At 51.7% G+C, this 17,854-nt stretch overlaps 1 protein-coding gene across 6 annotated transcripts; it reads left to right on the top strand.

Moving 5' to 3' along the window:
* The first annotated feature begins 11,736 nt into the window (after positions 1 to 11,736).
* Pheta1 (PH domain containing endocytic trafficking adaptor 1) lies at positions 11,737 to 17,505 on the top strand. Of its 6 annotated transcripts, XM_063271210.1 has the most exons (5): positions 11,740 to 12,404; positions 12,650 to 12,717; positions 13,767 to 13,849; positions 14,280 to 14,377; positions 15,507 to 17,505. In XM_063271210.1, exon 5 carries the CDS (start codon positions 15,524 to 15,526, stop codon positions 16,226 to 16,228), a length of 705 nt encoding a protein of 234 aa, XP_063127280.1. In that variant the 5' UTR covers positions 11,740 to 12,404; positions 12,650 to 12,717; positions 13,767 to 13,849; positions 14,280 to 14,377; positions 15,507 to 15,523; the 3' UTR covers positions 16,229 to 17,505. The 6 variants fall into 6 exon arrangements, with proteins under 6 accessions (XP_038945173.1, XP_063127280.1, XP_038945171.1 ...); NM_001376816.1 differs by lacking the exon at positions 12,650 to 12,717 and having other exon boundaries at positions 12,248 to 12,404; XM_039089241.2 differs by lacking the exon at positions 11,740 to 12,404 and having other exon boundaries at positions 12,416 to 12,717.
* Positions 17,506 to 17,854: the final 349 nt, after the last annotated feature.

The raw sequence follows: 17,854 nt of genomic DNA, 5'->3' as shown, positions 1-17,854 counted from the left end.
AATACCAATGAAGGCTAACCAGAGCCAAGAGTATTAAGAAGCCAATGATCCAAGCCATTCATGTGGTTAATAGGAACAGCAACGAACACTAGCCAGATATGACTAGGGCCACGGCGGGATAGGTAAAGTGCTTAGTGTGCAAGCTTGAGGACCCGAGTTCAAACCCCAGCACCCAGGGGAAAGCCCGGCAGGGCTACTGGGGCTTGAAGTAACCATCAAACTGGTTACTTCCTTGAGATACTCTGTCTCAAAGATATAAAAAACAAAAAAGGGAAGGCAAACAAAAACAGAAGAAAATCCTCTGTGTGTGTGTGTATGTGAGTGTGTGTGTATGTGTATATGTGTGTGTGTAAGTGTGTGTGTATGTATGTGTGTATGTGTATATGTGTGTGTATGTATATGTGTATGTGTGAGTGTGTGTGTATATGTGAGTGTGTGTATATGTATGTATGTGTGTGTGTATGTGTGTGTGTGTGTGTGTGTGTGTGTGTGTGTGTGTGTGTATCTAGTGTCCTTACTCCCAGCACTCAGGAGGCAAAGGCAGGTGGCTCTCTGTGAATCTGAGGCCAGCCTGGTTTACATAGAGTTCCAGGCTAGCCAGGGCCCCAGAGTGAAGGAAACCTGTCTCTAGAGAAAAGACCTGAGAAACTACTGCTTGAAGTATACGAACCAAGGGCTTCTAACTGAACAAAAAACTCTCGTCGGTTTGCCCAGGCTAGCCTTAGACTTAGTCAAGGAAGGCATTCAACTCATCCTCCTCCTGTCACCGCCTTCTGAGTAGCTGAGGTAAGAGCTTGTGCTGCCAGAGTTGGCTTTGTTTCTGGGTTTTTGAGACAAGAGTTTTGCTGTGTTGCCCAGGTGGCCTCAGACTTGTAATCCCCCAGCCTCTGTCTTACCCATGCTAAGCAGCAACAGGTGTGAACCTCCAAACCCACCTGGTACGTATGATTTTAATGTTTATTAAAATGTGCAGCTGGGGCTGGAGAGATGGCTCAGTGGTTAGAGCACTGACTGCTCTTCTAGAGGTCCTGAGTTCAATTCCCAGCAACCACATAGTGGCTCACAGCCATTTATAACAGGATCTGATGCCCTCTTCTGGTGTGACTGAAGACAGCTAGAGTGTACCCAAATTCATTAAGTAAATAAAATCATTAAAAAAAAAAATGTGCAGCTCAAGCTGCCACGATGCCTCACATGTGTGATGACAGCACTCTGGAGGAAGAGGCAGGAGGATCACCCTGAGTCTGGGCCAGCCAGAGTGCATAGTAAGACTCTGTGCCAAAAAAGAAATGAAATGTACAGCTGGCAGGCCAGGGCACACTTATAAATCCAGCAGGGGGGAGGCAGAAACAGTCAGGAGGACCTCATCAGTGTGGATAGTACCCCTGCTTCATGAAGAGGAGAGTCCCTCAGGCCACCAACTCTGGGCGAACATGGGAGGACACCATCTTGAGGAGTTGGTTAGCTGGGCCTCCTTAAGAGAACCCATCAAGGGGCTGGAGAGATGGCTCAGTGGTTAAAAGAACTGATTGTTCTTGCAGAGGTCCTGAGTTCAATTCTTGGCAACCACATGGTGGCTCACAACCATCTGTAATGAGATCCGATGCCCTCTTCTGGTGTGTCTGAAAACAGCTACAGTTATACATGAAATAAAATAATAAATCTTAAAAAAGCAAGGAAAAGGGGGCTGGAGAGATGGCTCAGTGGTTAAGAGCACCCCACTGTTCTTCCAGAGGTCATGAGTTCAATTCCCAGCAACCACATGGTGGCTCACAACCATCTGTAAAGAGATCCGATGCCCTCTTCTGGTGTGTCTGAAGACAGCTACAGTGTACTTATATATAATAAATGAATAAATCTTTTTTTAAAAAAGATTTTATTTATTTCATGTATGTGAGCACACTGTAGCTGTCTTCAGACACACCAGAAGAGGGCATCAGATCCCACTGGATCCCAGATGGTTGTAAGCCACCATGTGGTTGCTGGGAATTGAACTCAGGACCTCTGGAAGAGCAGTCAGTGCTCTTAACCGCTGAGCCATCTCTCCAGCCCCGAAATGAATAAATCTCAAAAAAAAAAAAAAGCAAGGAAAAAAAAGAGTACCCAGCAAAGTACCCCAGTAGCTCCCACTTTTGAGTTTTGTTTTCAAAGGGTCTTGCTGTGTACCCCAGGCTGTCCTCAAGTCCACAGCAATCTTGCCACAGCTCCCCAAATGTTAGGATTACAGGTGTGTGCCACCATGACTGACTTCCAGCCCTTTTAAAAATTAGTACTTAGGGCTGGAGAGATGGCTCAGCGGTTAAGAGCACTGACTGCTCTTCCAGAGGTCCTGAGTTCAATTCCCAGCAGCCACATGGTGGCTCACAACCATCTGTAATGGGATCTGATGCCCTCTTCTGGTGTGTCTGAAGACAGCGACACTGTACTGATACATAAAATAAAGATTTATGTCTTTAAAAAAAATTAGTATTTGGGGTTGGGGATTTAGCTCAGTGGTAGAGCGCTTGCCTAGCAAGCGGAAGGCCGTGGGTTCGGTCCCCAGCTCCAAAAAAAAGAAAAAAATTAGTATTTATTACCCGGTAGTGGTGGCACATGCCTTTAATCCCAGCACTCAGGAGGCAGAGGCTGACAGATCTCTGAGTTCAAGGCCAGTCTGGTCTACAAAGTGAGTTCCAGGACAGCCAGGGTTACACAGAGAAGATCTGTCTCAAGCAACAATGACAAAAGTATTTATAAAGAGAAGTGAAAAATTACATATGAATGAAAATTTCAAAAAATTAAATTTAAAATAGTAAGAAAATCTTTATGGGGATGCAGAGGTTAAGAGCACTGGCTGCTCTTCCAGAGGTCCTGAGTTCAAATCCCAGCAACCACATGGTGGCTCACAACCATCTGTAATGGGATCTGATGCCTTCTTCTGGTGTCTCTGAAGACAGCTACTGTGTACTTATATATAATACATAAATCTTTAAAAATAAAAAATATTTCTCTATTTATTTTGGGTTGTTGAGATGGCCCAGCAGAGGAGGGCGACCTGAGTCCTATCTCTGGGACCCCCATAGGAGAAGGAACAATTGACTCCCATATGTTGTCCCCTGACCTCCACACAGTTGCCATGACAATGACCTGAAACTCTTGATCCTCCTGCCTCAGCCTCCCCAACTGCCGATGTCAAAGGAAATGTCCAGCTGCCAAGCTCAGATTCCATTTGAGACTTCACCGTCCTTCATGACCTTGAGTCCCAACTCCTGAAACCGAATCTGAATTTCCAAAACCATGTGACAATCAAGGAGAATTACCTAAGAAAGGCCCCGGGGCGGGGGTGGGGTGGGGTGGGGCAGTTTGTTACACAGCAATTGCTAGCTAATACCCTAAGAAGGTCCTGTGGCGGTCACCTACTCTGCTCCCCATACTTGGATTCAGCAATGGCTGAAAGAGCTCAGAGGGGGGCTGGAGAGATGGCTCAGCAGTTAAGAGCACCCGACTGCTCTTCCAGAGGTCCTGAGTTCAATTCCCAGCAACCACATGGTGGCTCACAACCATCTGTAAAGAGATCCGATGCCCTCTTCTGGTGTGTCTGAAGACAGCTACAGTGTACTTATATGTAATAAATGAATAAATCTAAAAAAAAAAAAAAAAAAAAGAGCTCAGAGGGCAGCTTTGGCCTTGGCATAGATTACGCACTCTGCTGGAGTGTGTGCACCAGGCACTCCGACCTCCCAAGCAGGATTCCGGTGGGTCTGATCTGCTGAGCTAAGGAACCAGATTCCTCTGCTTCCTCTCTGGGGCTAGGGTTCCCTTTTCTGTGCCTTCCACGTGAAATCTGCCCCAAGCCCTTGTTCAATACAAGTATAGGCTGGTGTCATGCTCGAACTATGTGTGCCCAGCCAAGGCCATGCCTGTCCTGAAGGAAGGGGCTATTTGTTCATTTGCCCTGTGCTTCTGAAGAAACTGAGGCCCAGAGCCAAAGTCACACAGATGTTGAGAGACTGAAGCAGTCTCTGCTCGGGGCTCTCTCATCTACTGTACCCGGCGCTGGAAATAAAGAGAAATAGGAGAATAATTAATGATGTGTTTGTGTTAGCTTCGAGACTGTAGCTTAAGCTATCCTGGAACTCACTAAGTAGCTCAGGATGGCTGTGAACTTGCAGCCTCCTGCCTGAGTGTTGGGTTAACAGATGTGGGCCATCTCGCCTGGGTCCTGTGGAAACGATTTGGAGGGTTTTCCACAGGTTCATAGCTTGCTTGGCCAACAACCTTATGCAGGGGAAGGGGGCTGCTCTACTCCTCTTGATGGAGGAAGAAATTGAGGCACAGAAACGGAGGTGCCCTCTCCAAGACCCACAACGGGCCACCAGGAACCTGCACCCCGCTACCCTCGCCCCACCCGTGGCTCCTGGTCTTGGCTTCAGCCCAATCCTGGCCAGCACCCGGCCTCAGGGAAGCGCAGCCGCCCCCTCTTCCGCCAGCCCTGGGAATCTGGTTTCTGGGGAAGTGACTCAGTGCCCTGAGGCCCCTCGAGGCTCGTCCACTTCCAATCCTGGTAATTAAAGGCCCTAATTGCTCCGCAGTTTGAAGACTCGGGTCCTCTCCCCGACCGGCGCCCGCTTCCTGGGCTGGAGTCTGACGACTACAGCAGTCACGAGGCTCGCGCGCCCTCTGCTGGTCTTGGGCGGCCGCGCAGCTGCCGCCTGCCTCCCTGAGACCCGGACCCTCGGGCTACAGCGCCACCAAAGGTGGAAGACGTGGGTTTCAAGAGAGTTCTCTCCCTTAGAAGGCGCTTTTCCAAATCAATCAATCAATCGATCATTCAATCAATGATTAATGAATATATGAATGAATAAATAAATAAATAAATAAATAAATAAATAATCATTTATCTGGTTCCCCATTCATCACCTTTCTTTGGACAGAGCTTGAGAGGAGGGGAGGATACTGGGGACCTTGGCTTCACCCCAGCGACTTAGTATCCTCTGGTCTTCATTTCCTCATCCGTCATCCATAAAGCAAGGATAAGAAAGAACTCCAAGGGCTGGAGAGATGGCTCAGCGGTTAAGAGCACCCGACTGCTCTTCCAGAGGTCATGAGTTCAATTCCCAGCAACCACATGGTGGCTCACAACCATCTGTAAAGAGATCCGATGCCCTCTTCTGGTGTATCTGAAGACAGCTACAGTGTACTTATATATAATAAATAAATAAATCTTTAAAAAAAAAAAAAAAAAAGAACTCCAAGCCGGGCATGGTGGCACACACCTTTAATCCCTACACTCAGGAGGTAGAGGCAGGTGGCTCTCTGTGCCAGCCAGAACTACCTCATGAGAGACCCTGCCGAAACAGAGCAAACCACAAATGAGGAAATAAGTACTCTACGTGGTTGGGTTGTAGGGGGAAACTGAGGCAAAGGTTTCAACGTGGCAATCTGTTACATGATAGGTGCTCAGTCCATGCCATTGATACAAGGCATCAATCTGGGGATGCCCTGCCTGCCCATGCACACTCTACAACCCTCCATAGCTCCCCCACTACCTCAGACTCATCCGTACTTGCAAAACACCCACACCCAGGCTAAGGGACCCCTCTGTCTCATTCTCCCAGACTCTGCTACGCTGTTCCATATCTTCTCCCTTTCTCCTGTGTGGTCAACTCCTACACACCCTTCAAAACCACCTGAAAAGGGACCTCCACCTAAAGACAGCCCTAGTCCCCTGGGGGTGTAGCTTTCAGTGACAGAGGGTTGCCATGACTCATTCACTTGCCTGTGTTACAGGAAGGATGGAGTTGCTGCTCTAATCTCTCTGATTAGGCTGGCACTCCTTGCAGAGTCACGGTGGCCTTGGTGTCACACTGCATTCCTTATGACAGCTGAGTAACATTCCATCCTGTGGATGTACCACACCCATGTTGAAGCCTGGGGGTGGGGAGAGGGTGCAACCCGGGTGCTAAAGCACTCAGCCATCCTCAGTGCTGCAGGAACAAACAACTCTAGAGACAACAAATGACCCCAGGAGGCACAATGGCAGGCTGTTGGAAGCCGGTGACCCTAGATCCCAGGTTGGGGACAGCAGGTGGCCCACCACCTCCCTAAGCCTCAATCCCTCATCTGTAAAGTGAGGGAGAGAGCAGCACACACCTGCCCTAGTCAAGTCCCTGCTGCTACCATGCAACCTCAGGACCACAATCAAGATGGGGAGGAAAGGGTTTATCTGGTTCACACTAGCACATCCGAATCTACCACTGAAGGAAATCTTCAAGTCCTTACAAATCTGCTCCTGAAGTGGAGGGCTCTGGTCTTTCCTGTCCTGGGCCAGCTCCAGGGGAAGGCTTTGTGGTTGGGCAGTCTCAGGTTTCCTCCTGTCCCCACCAGGACAATTCCGCATGCTGGTGCCTAGCTCTATTTTTTTTTTTTTTGGATATTTTTTTATTTACATTTCAAATGTTATTCTCTTTCCCAGTTTCCCCGGATATAAGCCCCCCTATCCTATCCCCCTCCCCTTCTTCTATAAGGGTGTTCCCCTCCCCATCCACTCCCCCCTCCCATCTACACAATGGAGTACTACTCAGCTATCAAAAACAATGACTTCATGAAATTCATAGGCAAATGGCTGGAACTAGAAAATATCATCCTAAGTGAGATAACCCAAGCACAGAAAAACACACATGGTATGCACTCATTGATAAGTGAATATTGGCCCAAAAGCTTGGATTACCCAAGGTGCAATCCATGGACCACATGAAACTCAAGAAGAAGGATGACCAAAGTGCGGATGCTTCGCTCCTTTTTTTTTTTTCTATTTTTCGGAGCTGGGGACCGAACCCAGGGCCTTGCGTTTGCTAGGCAAGCGCTCTACCACTGAGCTAAATCCCCAACCCGCTTCACTCCTTCTTAAAAGGGGGAACAAAAATAGTCATAGGAGGGGATATGGAGGCAAAGTTTGGAGCAGAGACAAGGAATGGTCATTCAAAGCCTGTCCCACATGTGGCTCATATATATACAGCCACCAAAACTAGATTGATGAAGCAAAGAAGTGCATGCTGACAGGAGCCTCAGCTGTCTCCTGAGAGGCACAGCCAGAGCATGTCAAATACAGAGGCGAATGCTAGCAGCCAACCATTGAATTGAGAATGGGGTCCCCGTTGGAGGGTTAGAGAAAGGATCGAAAGAGCTGAAGGGGTTTGCAATCCCATAAGAACAACAATGCTGGGGTTGGGGATTTAGCTCAGTGGTAGAGCGGCTTGCCTAGCAACCGCAAGGCCCTGGATTCGGTCCCCAGCTCCAAAAAAAAAAAAAAAAAAAAAAAAAAACCAACAAGGCCAACCGACCTGAGCTCCCCAGGACTAAACCACTACCCAAAAAGTACACATGGGTGCCTGGCTCTTTATCTGGACTCTGCTTCTGAACTAAGGTCGTCATACTTGCACAGCAAGTGTCTTATTAACTGACCGTCTCCTGAGCCCCAACCGTATGGACTTTTAAAATATTACACTTTTCTTTTCTGTTGTGCTCCCCCTCCACACACACACACACACAGGTGAAGTCCCAGGGCAACTGTGGGGAGTGGATTCTTCCCTTACACCCTGTGGATCCTGGAGATCCGACTCAAGTTGTGAGTCTCAGTGGTTCCTTGACCTATTGAGCCGTCTCATTGGCCTCTCCTGGAGATCCTTTTTTTTTTTTTTTTTTTAAACTTATTTTCTGAGTACGTGGGACAGTAGGATGCTCTCTAAATGCTACCGGCTGAGGGACTGACTGGAAGGAAGGCAGGTACTGAACTCAGTAAGAAGAAGGGTTGGGGGGTCATCTGCCCCCTTGAAGAGGAAGTGACCCAGTGAAGGGATCGGTACTGGAGGATGTGGGCAGTCTTCCTGGAACAGCACGCAGGAAGAGGTCTGGGGCACAGAGCATTCTGGAACATAGGGAGGGCGGCGGGTGGCAGAGGATAGGAGAACACAGAGGAAGCTGTGAAGAGGTTGGAGGGGTGGCCAGAGCCAATACAAGGGAGGCTTTGGGGCTAGCAGGGAGCTGTCTGGTTCTGAGGTGGCGAGGAGCCACCATAATGCCTTTAACCAAGAGAAGGGCAGGATTTGGTTTGAGGAGAGTTTCAAAAGGAACCCTGAGGCTGCTCCGTGGAGAATGGAGCCCAGGGCCCAGGGAGTCAGAGAAGGAGAGGGAGAGCCAAAAGGATCCTGATAGGGAGTGGATGAGGAAGTTGCTGGATTAGAGAAGAGGTTTGGAGGCAAAACCATATCCTTGACCACAGTCCATTGCTGGTTCCCTAGTTCCATTATCTGGCCTTTCTAAGTCATGGTCCCTTCCACCCTTCCTCAGTCCCCAGCTACAGAGGTATTGGCTACACGAAGCCAGCTGGCAGGTGGAGAGGCAGAGAAGCAAAATGCATTCTGTGACCATGATGGGCCCTTAATCAGCTGGGGGAAAGGATAGAATGCCAACTTCAGCAAGACCTGGCCTTGAGCCCTGGAGAGGGAACTCCACCAGGAATGGATGACCCGGAGTCTGTGCATCTGATGGTGGAATCCACAGAGACGCAAAGTTGTCTGAGGTTGTCTAGGGCTGGGGCAGTGGGGACTAAGCTGCCCGTTTTTTATGGTGCTCGGAATCGAACCTGGGGCTTCACACATGCTAGACAGATACTGTCTACCCCTGAGCAGCTACATCCCCAGCCCTGGGATCTTCTTCTGAGGCAATAAAAATGGCTCCTGGTTGGGCATGATTATGCTTGCCTGGAATTCTAGCACTTGGGATGTAGAGGCAGGAGCATAGTTAAGCCAAGTCCACCCTGGGCGGGGGAGGGGGGGTTGCTGGGAATTGAACTCAGGATCTTTAGAAAAGCAGTGAGTGCTCTTAACCACTGAGCCATCTCTCCAGTCCCTGAGGTCCTGTCTTAACAAACAAACGAACCTGCCCACAACCAGACAAGGTAGTGGTTTGGTGACATTGGGGATGAATCAAACACAGACAAGTTGGTTGTCTTGAAATCAAATTTTCAAGTAAATTTCACTTCAATTAAAAAAAAAAATAGCTAGGGTTGGGGATTTAGCTCAGTGGTAGAGCGCTTGCCTAGCAAGCGCAAGGCCCTGGGTTTGGTCCCCAGCTCTGAAAAAAAGAAAAAAAGAAAAAGAAAAAGAAAAAGAAAAAAAATAGCTGAGTGGTGACTCACACCTTTAATCCCAGCTCTCAGGAGGCAGAGGCAGGTGGATCTCTGTGAGTTCGAGGCCAACCTGGTCCACAATGAGTTTCAGGACAGCCAGGGCTACACAGAGAAACCTTGCCTGGAACAACCCAAAAACCAAAACAAACCAAACCAACAACGAAACCAATAAAAACTACAAATAATAAAGAACAAACGCCTCCCTGTTTGCTTCGGGTATCTGTCCCTCCGATGTTCATGTAGACTTTCCCTGGGAGACAAACAAATGTGTCCTTCCCCCAGATAGGGACTGTGATGCTTCAGGAGACCAAAGTAAAGATTCTCCCAAAGTCCAATTGGGGGATTTATTTACTGGGGTCACTTACAGAGAGCGTGGGTGACCCCAGAGCAGCTGTACCACCCTCCCCCAGCATAGATGATGACATCTTCATTGCCTCCCCTCCCTGCCAGGTGACCCTGTGTGGTTTACACACCTGCACCTTCAGGGGCCAGGGAGCACGAGGCCCCCTGCATCTGAGGTGGAGCCACATGAGATTGGGAGAGAGATGCAGGAGAGAGGAGTTAAGATGGCCACGAACCCCTCCACTACTAGGAGGGCGCCCAACAGTCAACCTGCTTTGTCCTCATGGGCCGGTCCTGTCCCCACGCCTATCTCTGAAGCAAGTGCCATGGCCAAGACACCTTCCAGGGCCACAGCCAACAAAACCCAGCTCCTTTTAGGGGAGGCCAGAGCAGGAGGTGGCATAGCTGAGCCCTTCGCTTCTCTCCGTCACTTGGGTTCTCCAGCTAGTGGCTCCAGGACACACACAACTGTATGTTTGACAGCGGCCGCCATGTTGAATCCAGTCAAGCCAGGACTAACAGGCTGACCACTGGATAAAAGCTAAATGGCACTTAGGACAGGCCACTGACTGATAACTGACAGGCCACTCACTGAGTGCTGCCTAACTGATCAGACACATGGCTGACCTCTGACTGACTGACCTCTGAAGAGACTCTTAGCGACTGAGAACTGACTGACAACCACCAAACATTACCAGATGACTGGCAGCTGACTGAAAGACTAACAACTGACTGACTGACAGACTAACAACTGACTGACAACTGACAGCTGACTGACAACTGACTGAGTGACTGACAGCTGACTGACAAGTGGCTGACTGACTGGCTGACAGCTGACAACTGACAACTGACTGACAACTGGCTGACTGATCAATGGCTCGAGACCAACTAAGAACCTTCCTTCTTCCCTTCCTCCCTCAGGAAGGTTGGGACTGTCCCTCAGGCTTGGCGATCCCACCAGGGCCTGGTACATGCCAATGCACTCCCCTTTAGCGCCTCAGAAGTTTTCTAGGTCAACATAAGACCCCTCCTGTTGGGATCGTAATCTGTTTGGCGTCAGCCTTCGCCTGTGGTGTGAGGTACTGAGCTGGTTTTGTCTTTGTAGATGGATCCCCTCTGGCTCCAGCCCGGTAAAACATCGCCTAGGCTTTCCCCTTCCAGACGCTCTGGTTATGTCTGTTACTTAGGCCCAAAGACATGGATCCATTTCTAACTCCTTTTTGGAGTCTCTCATCTCGACAGAAAACCATCAAGAAATCTTGCATAGATCTTAAAAGCACGCACAAAGTTTGCCCACTTCGTACTTCTCTCCCCCTCTCTCCTCCAAGTTGCCATCATGACTCGCTCAGACCACTGCAGTAGCCTCATGACTGGCCTCCTAGCCTTCCCTCTTGTCCTACAGCCCCCTAAAGACTGCATTTATGCTCAAAATCCTCCACGGGAGAGGCATCAGAGGGCGGGAAATAAATCCCCCAAATTGGGAGGCAGACAAGAGGCTCTCTGTGAGTTCAAGACCAATTTAGTCTACTAATTAATTTATTCAGTAAATTAATGATTTATCTAATAAACTACCAATTTATTTAATAATTATTAATTAATTGTAATTTTGAATCATAATCTTGCTACAGCTATATATGTATGTGTACGTATATATGTACACGCGTGTGCACACACACACAGTCCTCTTACCTCTTCCTCCCAAGGCCTGAAATCACAAATACTACTACCAAAGCAAAGTTTTCCCAAAGTTCACAGGGTCCTACGCAATATGGCTTCCTAAAAGTGCAGGTCTCCAGTGGGTTAGGTCGCTGCTCCTCAGTGGCCATTCCTGAGAGTTTGTCTTAGCCCTGTACTCCTGCTGTTGCCTATTCCTGCCTCACACCAAGTTAGAACTGTTTGTTGATTGACTCTTGGCTATTTCTCTCTGGATCGGTCTGCACCTTAGTAGGCGCTAGTGAGACGCTGTGGAATCCTGGTCTGTCCTGTTTTGCTCTTGTTCTCCGGATAGGAAGAGGAGGCAGATAGACCAGGAAGTGAAGGATTCTGGGAGGCGGGTCCCTGTGATTTTTGGGAAGCAGGGGAAACCCCAGCAATTCCTACTCACTGGAAGCGCTTGCAGTTCAGTCACACCCTGTAACTCTTTGTCTGTATATTTTACATAGACTCCCAGAGAAGCTGAGGAACTGCTCTGGAAGGTCACGCAGGGGTGCAGTGGGTCGGTGGTCCTCCAACTCTGCTCACTTCTAGAACTTTCTTCACCTGGGCAAGTGTTTGGATGGCTCGGTATCCTCTGCGTTTACAGCAGACTTTCTCTTTCCTTTTTTCTCTTTTTTTTTAATTTTTATTTTCGAGACAGGGTTTCTCTGTGTAGCTCTGGCTGTTCTGGGCTCACTTTGTAGACCAGGCTGGCCTCGAACTCACAGAGATACTGTGTGTACCTTGAGCGCGCCATGGTTAGCAACTTGTGGGAGTCAGTTCTCTGGAACCTTCTACCTTACAGGTCACCAGGCTTGGCGGCAGGCGCCTTTACCCGCCTCGCCGCCTCGCAAGCTTTGTGTCTTAGCTGCGCCAGTTTTTCCTCAGCTCAAATCCTCAGGTCTTCTGGGACAGAACTCTGGGGACTCCTGACCCCGGCACGGTCCCTTTAAGAGTGCTTTTCAGGCGCGGGCGTGGGGGCGTGGCAAACCAGGAGGCGGGGTCTTGTGGGGCTGACCAATGAGCAGGCGTATGTGCTTCAGGGGCGGGACCCTACTGGGCGGGCCGCTCAGGGTTAAAGGGGCGCCCGCGGGTCGCCGCGGCTCGGCCTCCGGGAGACAAAGCGCCCTCTCGTAGCCGCCCCCGAGTGGTTCCGGGCCATGGGCGGGACAGGCCATCGCGTCTGTCCCACTTCTAGGTAAGGCCGGGCGGGAGGGGACTGCGACGGGGACGGCATCCGCGCAGCTGTCGCCCGGGACTCGCCCGCGGCCTCCATCAGGGCCGGGCCGAGCGCCGCCTGGACTTGAGGTTGTGCAGCAGTGACTGCCTCAGTTTCCCTCAAGTCCTATCCTTGGGGCCAGCTGTAACCCCACGGATGGTGGGGTCATCGCTTGTCTTAGATTTTCCTATATTTATTTTTTGTTTATGCGTGCGCGTGTGGAGGTCAGAAGACAACTTGCCGGAGTCGGTTCTTTTAATTCTTCCACTTGGTTTCTGGGAATCGAACTCAGGTCAGAAAGCGTGGCAGCAAGCGCCTTTATCCGTTTTGCCAGTCCTGCCTTTTTGTGGGTTTTGTTGGTTTTTTTTTTTTTTTTTTTTTTTTTTTTGGTTCTTTTTTTCGGAGCTGGGGACCGAACCCAGGGCCTTGCGCTTCCTAGGTAAGCGCTCTACCACTGAGCTAAATCCCCAGCCCCGGTTTTGTTGGTTTTGAGACAAGAGTCTTAACTGCATAGCCTTGGCTGGCCTGGAACTCACTATGTAGACCAGACTATCCTCGCAGAGATCCATCTATATCTTTGCATCAAAGGTGTGCACCGCTATACCAAGCAAGTGTCCGTTTTTTGTTGTTGTTGTTGTTGGTGGTGGTGGTGGTGGTGTTTTTGTTTTTGTTTTAAAATAAACAAAACAAAACAGGGTCTTGCTGTGTCTGAGTCAGGCTGGCCTCTGCCTTCCAAGTGCTGGAATGGCAGGTGTGAGGGCCACTTTGGGTTTGTCTTATTTTAGAATACTCTCCCTAAAGTTTGTCACGGGCTGTCCTTATGTTAGCTCAGCTGAGCCTCCTTGAAACCCATTGAAGCAACTGAGGTCTGGGAAGTGCCAGTGACTGGTCTTCCAACCTGGACCAGCGGGGACAGCAACTTGGTCCCTAAAGTATCTTGCTTAGGTCCTGTTACTTGTAGCTTGGTGCGCTTAGCAGACTTTGAACCTGAATACAGCAGGACAGTTGGAAAGTGGGGAGCGCTTGCTCCCTCCAACGGGAAGCTAGAGCCTGTGTGTTTGCCGAGCCAGAGCAGGCAAGGACTAGGGACCTGGCTGGGCCTTCTGTCTGTTGGTGACCTTGGGCCAGGGTACCCCCACCTGGGCAGTTGAGGGAGGATGGCTGATGGGCCGGCCCCAGGCAAGATAGTGTCAGTCTAGGTGGGGAAGAAGGACCCAAGGTTTCTGCCCCACTGGGGTGTTTGCTCCGAGCCCTGGTCTTTTTCACATCTATGAATGTGGGATGGGGACCACCCCTTGTCCCAGAGTCCTCATGTTGACAACGGTTTGCTTTGTCGTGTAGGCTCCTGAGCACACACTACACACTGGACACTCAAATCCAGACGGAAAAATCCTCCCCTTCCAGAGCAGGCATGAGTGATCCAGGTATAATTTCCAGCGGGGGTGCAGGATAGTGCCGGGTGGTCTGTTTTGGTCAGAGGGTGCCACCTCCTCCTTCTAGGCAATAGTGAAGCCTGGGAGGAGGTAGGAAAAGAAGGCACCCCAGGGAGGAAAGTGTCTGGTGTATTTGAGCAAGGTAGCCAGGTGGCAGGCAGAGGTTGGGGAAGGAGCTGAGATTCGGGGTTGGGCTGGGCTAGAGGCAGTTAGAAGTCACGGGAGGCAAGAGTCCCTCTGTGGTCCCAGGGGAGGGCCCTAGAGAGGTGATGTTACCTTGAGGCAGCCAGATAGGAAGGGACAAAGGTGGAGCCGCCGCCAAGTATACCGTCAACGGCTGCCACAGACAGAGGGCCCGGTTCCCTGTGTCCAGTCTCATTGCCATAACCTTGACTCCGATAGTTCTGCTCTCATATTATAGACAAAGAAGGAGAGGTCCAGAGAGACTGACTGTGTGCCCCTGAGGTGACCCAGCCTGGAGACTGTGAGCCACCTTGGGACGGGAGTGAGCGGCTTGCGGTAGGTTCCGTGAGAAGTGGGCCTGTGAGTCACGTGCGACTGATTTCGGAGGGGTGTATGAGTCATGCGTGCAGAAGGAAACAGAGGCACAGAGAGGGACAGCTGGCATAAGAAGCCACACAGCAGCAGGAGGCAGACTGGGGATTGAACTCACCTGAGCCTTCAGGGGCTGAGGCTCCGGCCCCATTGCCCTGGGCCAAGCAGGTGTTAGCCTCTGGTTCTGCAGGAAGCTGTCCCTGACTCCAATGTGCATGAGGTGGCAAAAAAAAAAAAAAAAAAAAAAAAAAAAAAAGTATTGTTTGGCAACAGCTTCTCCCTCCACCCAGGTCAGGTGGCACAGCCTGGCCCTGCAGAGCCATCACCCAGACCTCATCCCTCCAGACGTAGAGGGGGTGGCATTAGTTGAGTGCCTACTGCATTCCTGACTCTTTGAAAGGATGGCAGCCATCTGGGTGAAGTGAAGTCGTGACAGGGGACCCTTGGTTGCAGGGTCTGTCTCCTCCAAGTGGCCACACTGGTAACACACGCACGTGCCACTCCCTGATAAGCCCTACTGCCTGCTGCTGCCCCAGTGTGTGCTTTCTGGGAGGCATGTGTTAGAATGCCCTGTCCCTTCCTCCCTGACAGTCTGGACTGATCCTGCATTTTATCTAGGTTATTTTCCAGCAGCTCCAGAACTCTCCTGCTGCCCCCACAGCAGGAGGATTTACCTTTGTGTTTGCCGTTCTGTACCTGCCATCCCCACCCCCACCCCCATCATGCTCTTCCCTATGGCTCCCTCTCTCACATGGGACCTCCAGGCACTAGCAAAGGCTCCAGTCAGCTCGTTTTGTGACCTTTGCTTTGTGGCTGACCTCGCTGTGCCTTTGTTTCCCCATCTGACACATGGATGCGACCAGAAAACTAGCCCATACCATCCAAGGTCATTGCTAAGTGGAGCTAACCTATGCTAAGTGTCTGTCGAGCTGAATGCTTAATGTACCTTTCCAGGTCAAGGGCACCAGGAACCCTCCAGGTGGCCGTGTGAGACTCGAGTTCGCGGGCTTGGGGTGGGTATGGGGAAGGAGGCTGCTGGTGGCCTGGGAGTCTGTGATCCTAGGAGTAACCTCTGCTCCTATGCTGGGGACAGGTGCAGGCCTCGTGGCCATGAAACTCAACGAGCGCAGCCTGGCCTTCTACGCGACCTGTGACGCTCCGGTGGACAATGCGGGCTTCCTGTACAAACGTGGTGGGCGTGGGGCCGGCTCGCACCGGCGGTGGTTCGTGCTTCGCGGCAACATACTCTTCTACTTCGAGTCGGAATCGAGCCGAGAGCCACTGGGCGTCATCCTGCTGGAGGGCTGCACGGTGGAGCTGGTGGACGCCCGGGAGGAGTTCGCCTTCGCCGTGCGCTTTGCGGGTGGCCGTTCCCGGCCTTATGTGCTGGCAGCGGACAGCCAGGCCGCCCTGGAGGGCTGGGTGAAGGCACTGTCCCGGGCCAGCTTCCACTACCTGCGCTTGGTGGTGCGTGAGCTGGAGCAGCAGCTGGCAGCCATGCGCGAGGGAAGCCCGGCCAACGCCTTACCCGACGCCAACCCAAGTACGGTTTTGAACCCGAAACCCAAGGAGAACGGCCGGGCGGTGTGGAGCGCTCTGCCTGAGCAACCCGCTGTAGCCCCCCGCCGCCCACCACTGCCACCCCGCCGCAGGGCCTCCGCGGCCAACGGGCCCTCGGTATCCTTCGCCCAGCTGCATGAGCGATACGGACTCGAGGTGCGGGCCCTCAGGAATCAGTGGCGTGGAGGCCTCACCAGCCTGGAAGTCCCCTGCCATCCTGGTTCTGGTGAGACTCAAACCCAGGACCAGCCTTAAGAGACCTAATGGCTGTGAGCTTTGATGCAAGCCAGGGGACATAGGACACATGACTCAGGAGATCTGGGCTCCTGGGGTCAGAGGCATGCACTTCTGAGAAGAATCTGGGACCTGAACCTGAAGGTGCTTCTAGAGCCCAAGGAGCTGGTTTCTAGAGGACTCTGCCCCAGGGCGGCCTGGGTGGACCTCGATGGCCCTGGAGCTGTGGGGCTCAGGGTCCAGCTGGTGCCCGGCCTCTCAAGAATCTTGAACCTGCTAGCTGCTGTCTGCTGCTGTCTCAGCCGCTGCTCTGGGCCTAAAGCAGCAGGTAGAGGGTGGAGCTTGAATGGGATAGGTCCCCAAGGCTTCTGGCCTGGATCCTGCTAAGGCAGGACTTTGCCCAGTTTTGCAGGCAGGCCTCACAACTCTGCTTGGGCAGGAGCAGGGCCTTTCAGGCCTGGGCTGGGATCCAGCTCCTCACAGGTTCACCTGGAGGAGACAGGCCTCCAACTGATTCCATGCCTGCAGGGAGAGAGTTCAGGCACTGTCCCTGGCCACTGCAGGTGACCAGTGAGCCTCCAAGCGGGGCCTACTTCCCACTCACCACAGTGCTGGCTGTCTTCCAGAGTGTTGGGCAGGACAAGCAGCCCCACCTGGGTCTTGTTTACAGTCCTCCTCAGTGCCCCGCCCGGGGACTGGAGGACACTACTCCAATCTCGGCATCCTATTGACAGATTTCACCTGGTCCCCCCTTCTCCTCTGTCCCTGGAGGCCCTGAGCTGGGGTTCCATGGGTTCTTCTGTCTTGCCAGAGCCTCTTGACTCCCTGCTGGCTCAGGGGCCAGGGCTTGGTTGTGGGTTTTTTGAAGTACAGAGGACACTGTCTTTTCCATCCCCACCCCCACCACTTTTGTCACTGTTGGCTGGCTGGAAGGGGTGGCATTGTCCCTAGGGAGCCAGGCCCTAGCAGGAGACACAGGCGCCTACTGACTTGGCCCTTACCTCTGTCTCCTGGGCTCAGCTCTCTGCACAGGTAGTGCCTCTGGGGACGGTCTCCTCAACTCTCCCACTCTCGGCTCAGGACGTTCGGAGTGGCCCAGCTGGAGGCCTGAAGTGTAGACTCTGGTCCGTGCGGGATGGGTTTACAAACTCTAAAGGAACAGGACAGAAGCTGGGGGGGCAAGGGTAGAGATGCCCCCTTTCCCCAAAGCACAAGATAAAGTCCAGCTGATTCTGGCGTAGGAGAGAGAATCAGCCACGGACGGGGTACGAGGGCCAAAATAAAAGCTGGTCTAGTAATGGCTGCTTGTATTAATTTACTCCCTGCAGAATCCACAGTCGATATAGTTCCTGGGGTCCTAGAAAGGACTGTTGTCCTTTAGCCTCTTGGGGAAGACTCTAGCCTCATCTTACATGGGGGGTGGGGCTGGGGCGGAGCCTCAGAGGTTGCCAAGGCCACACAGCTGGAGAGTCAGCTGGGATGCCCTCAGGAGGCAAGTGGAGGACTATAGGCCCTAAAGAGATGATGATTGACAGGTGAGCTAGGCTGCAAATGGAAGGGGTCCAAGCCGAGCTCTCGGCCAGACCTGATAATTGTATGCATCTGTCATCCCAGCAGTCAAGGCTGAGGTAGGAGCTCTAGCAGGGC

Source organism: Rattus norvegicus, chromosome 12 (assembly GCF_036323735.1).
Source record: "Rattus norvegicus strain BN/NHsdMcwi chromosome 12, GRCr8, whole genome shotgun sequence".
Lineage (NCBI taxonomy): Eukaryota > Metazoa > Chordata > Mammalia > Rodentia > Muridae > Rattus > Rattus norvegicus.
Note: the sequence above shows the minus strand (reverse complement) of the source record. Positions and strands in the feature narration are given on the sequence as shown.

Bases quoted from the DNA above. Each gene is read 5' to 3' on its own strand.
- Pheta1 (XM_039089245.2), top strand. From the start codon at position 15,524: ATGAAACTCAACGAGCGCAGCCTGGCCTTCTACGCGACCTGTGACGCT.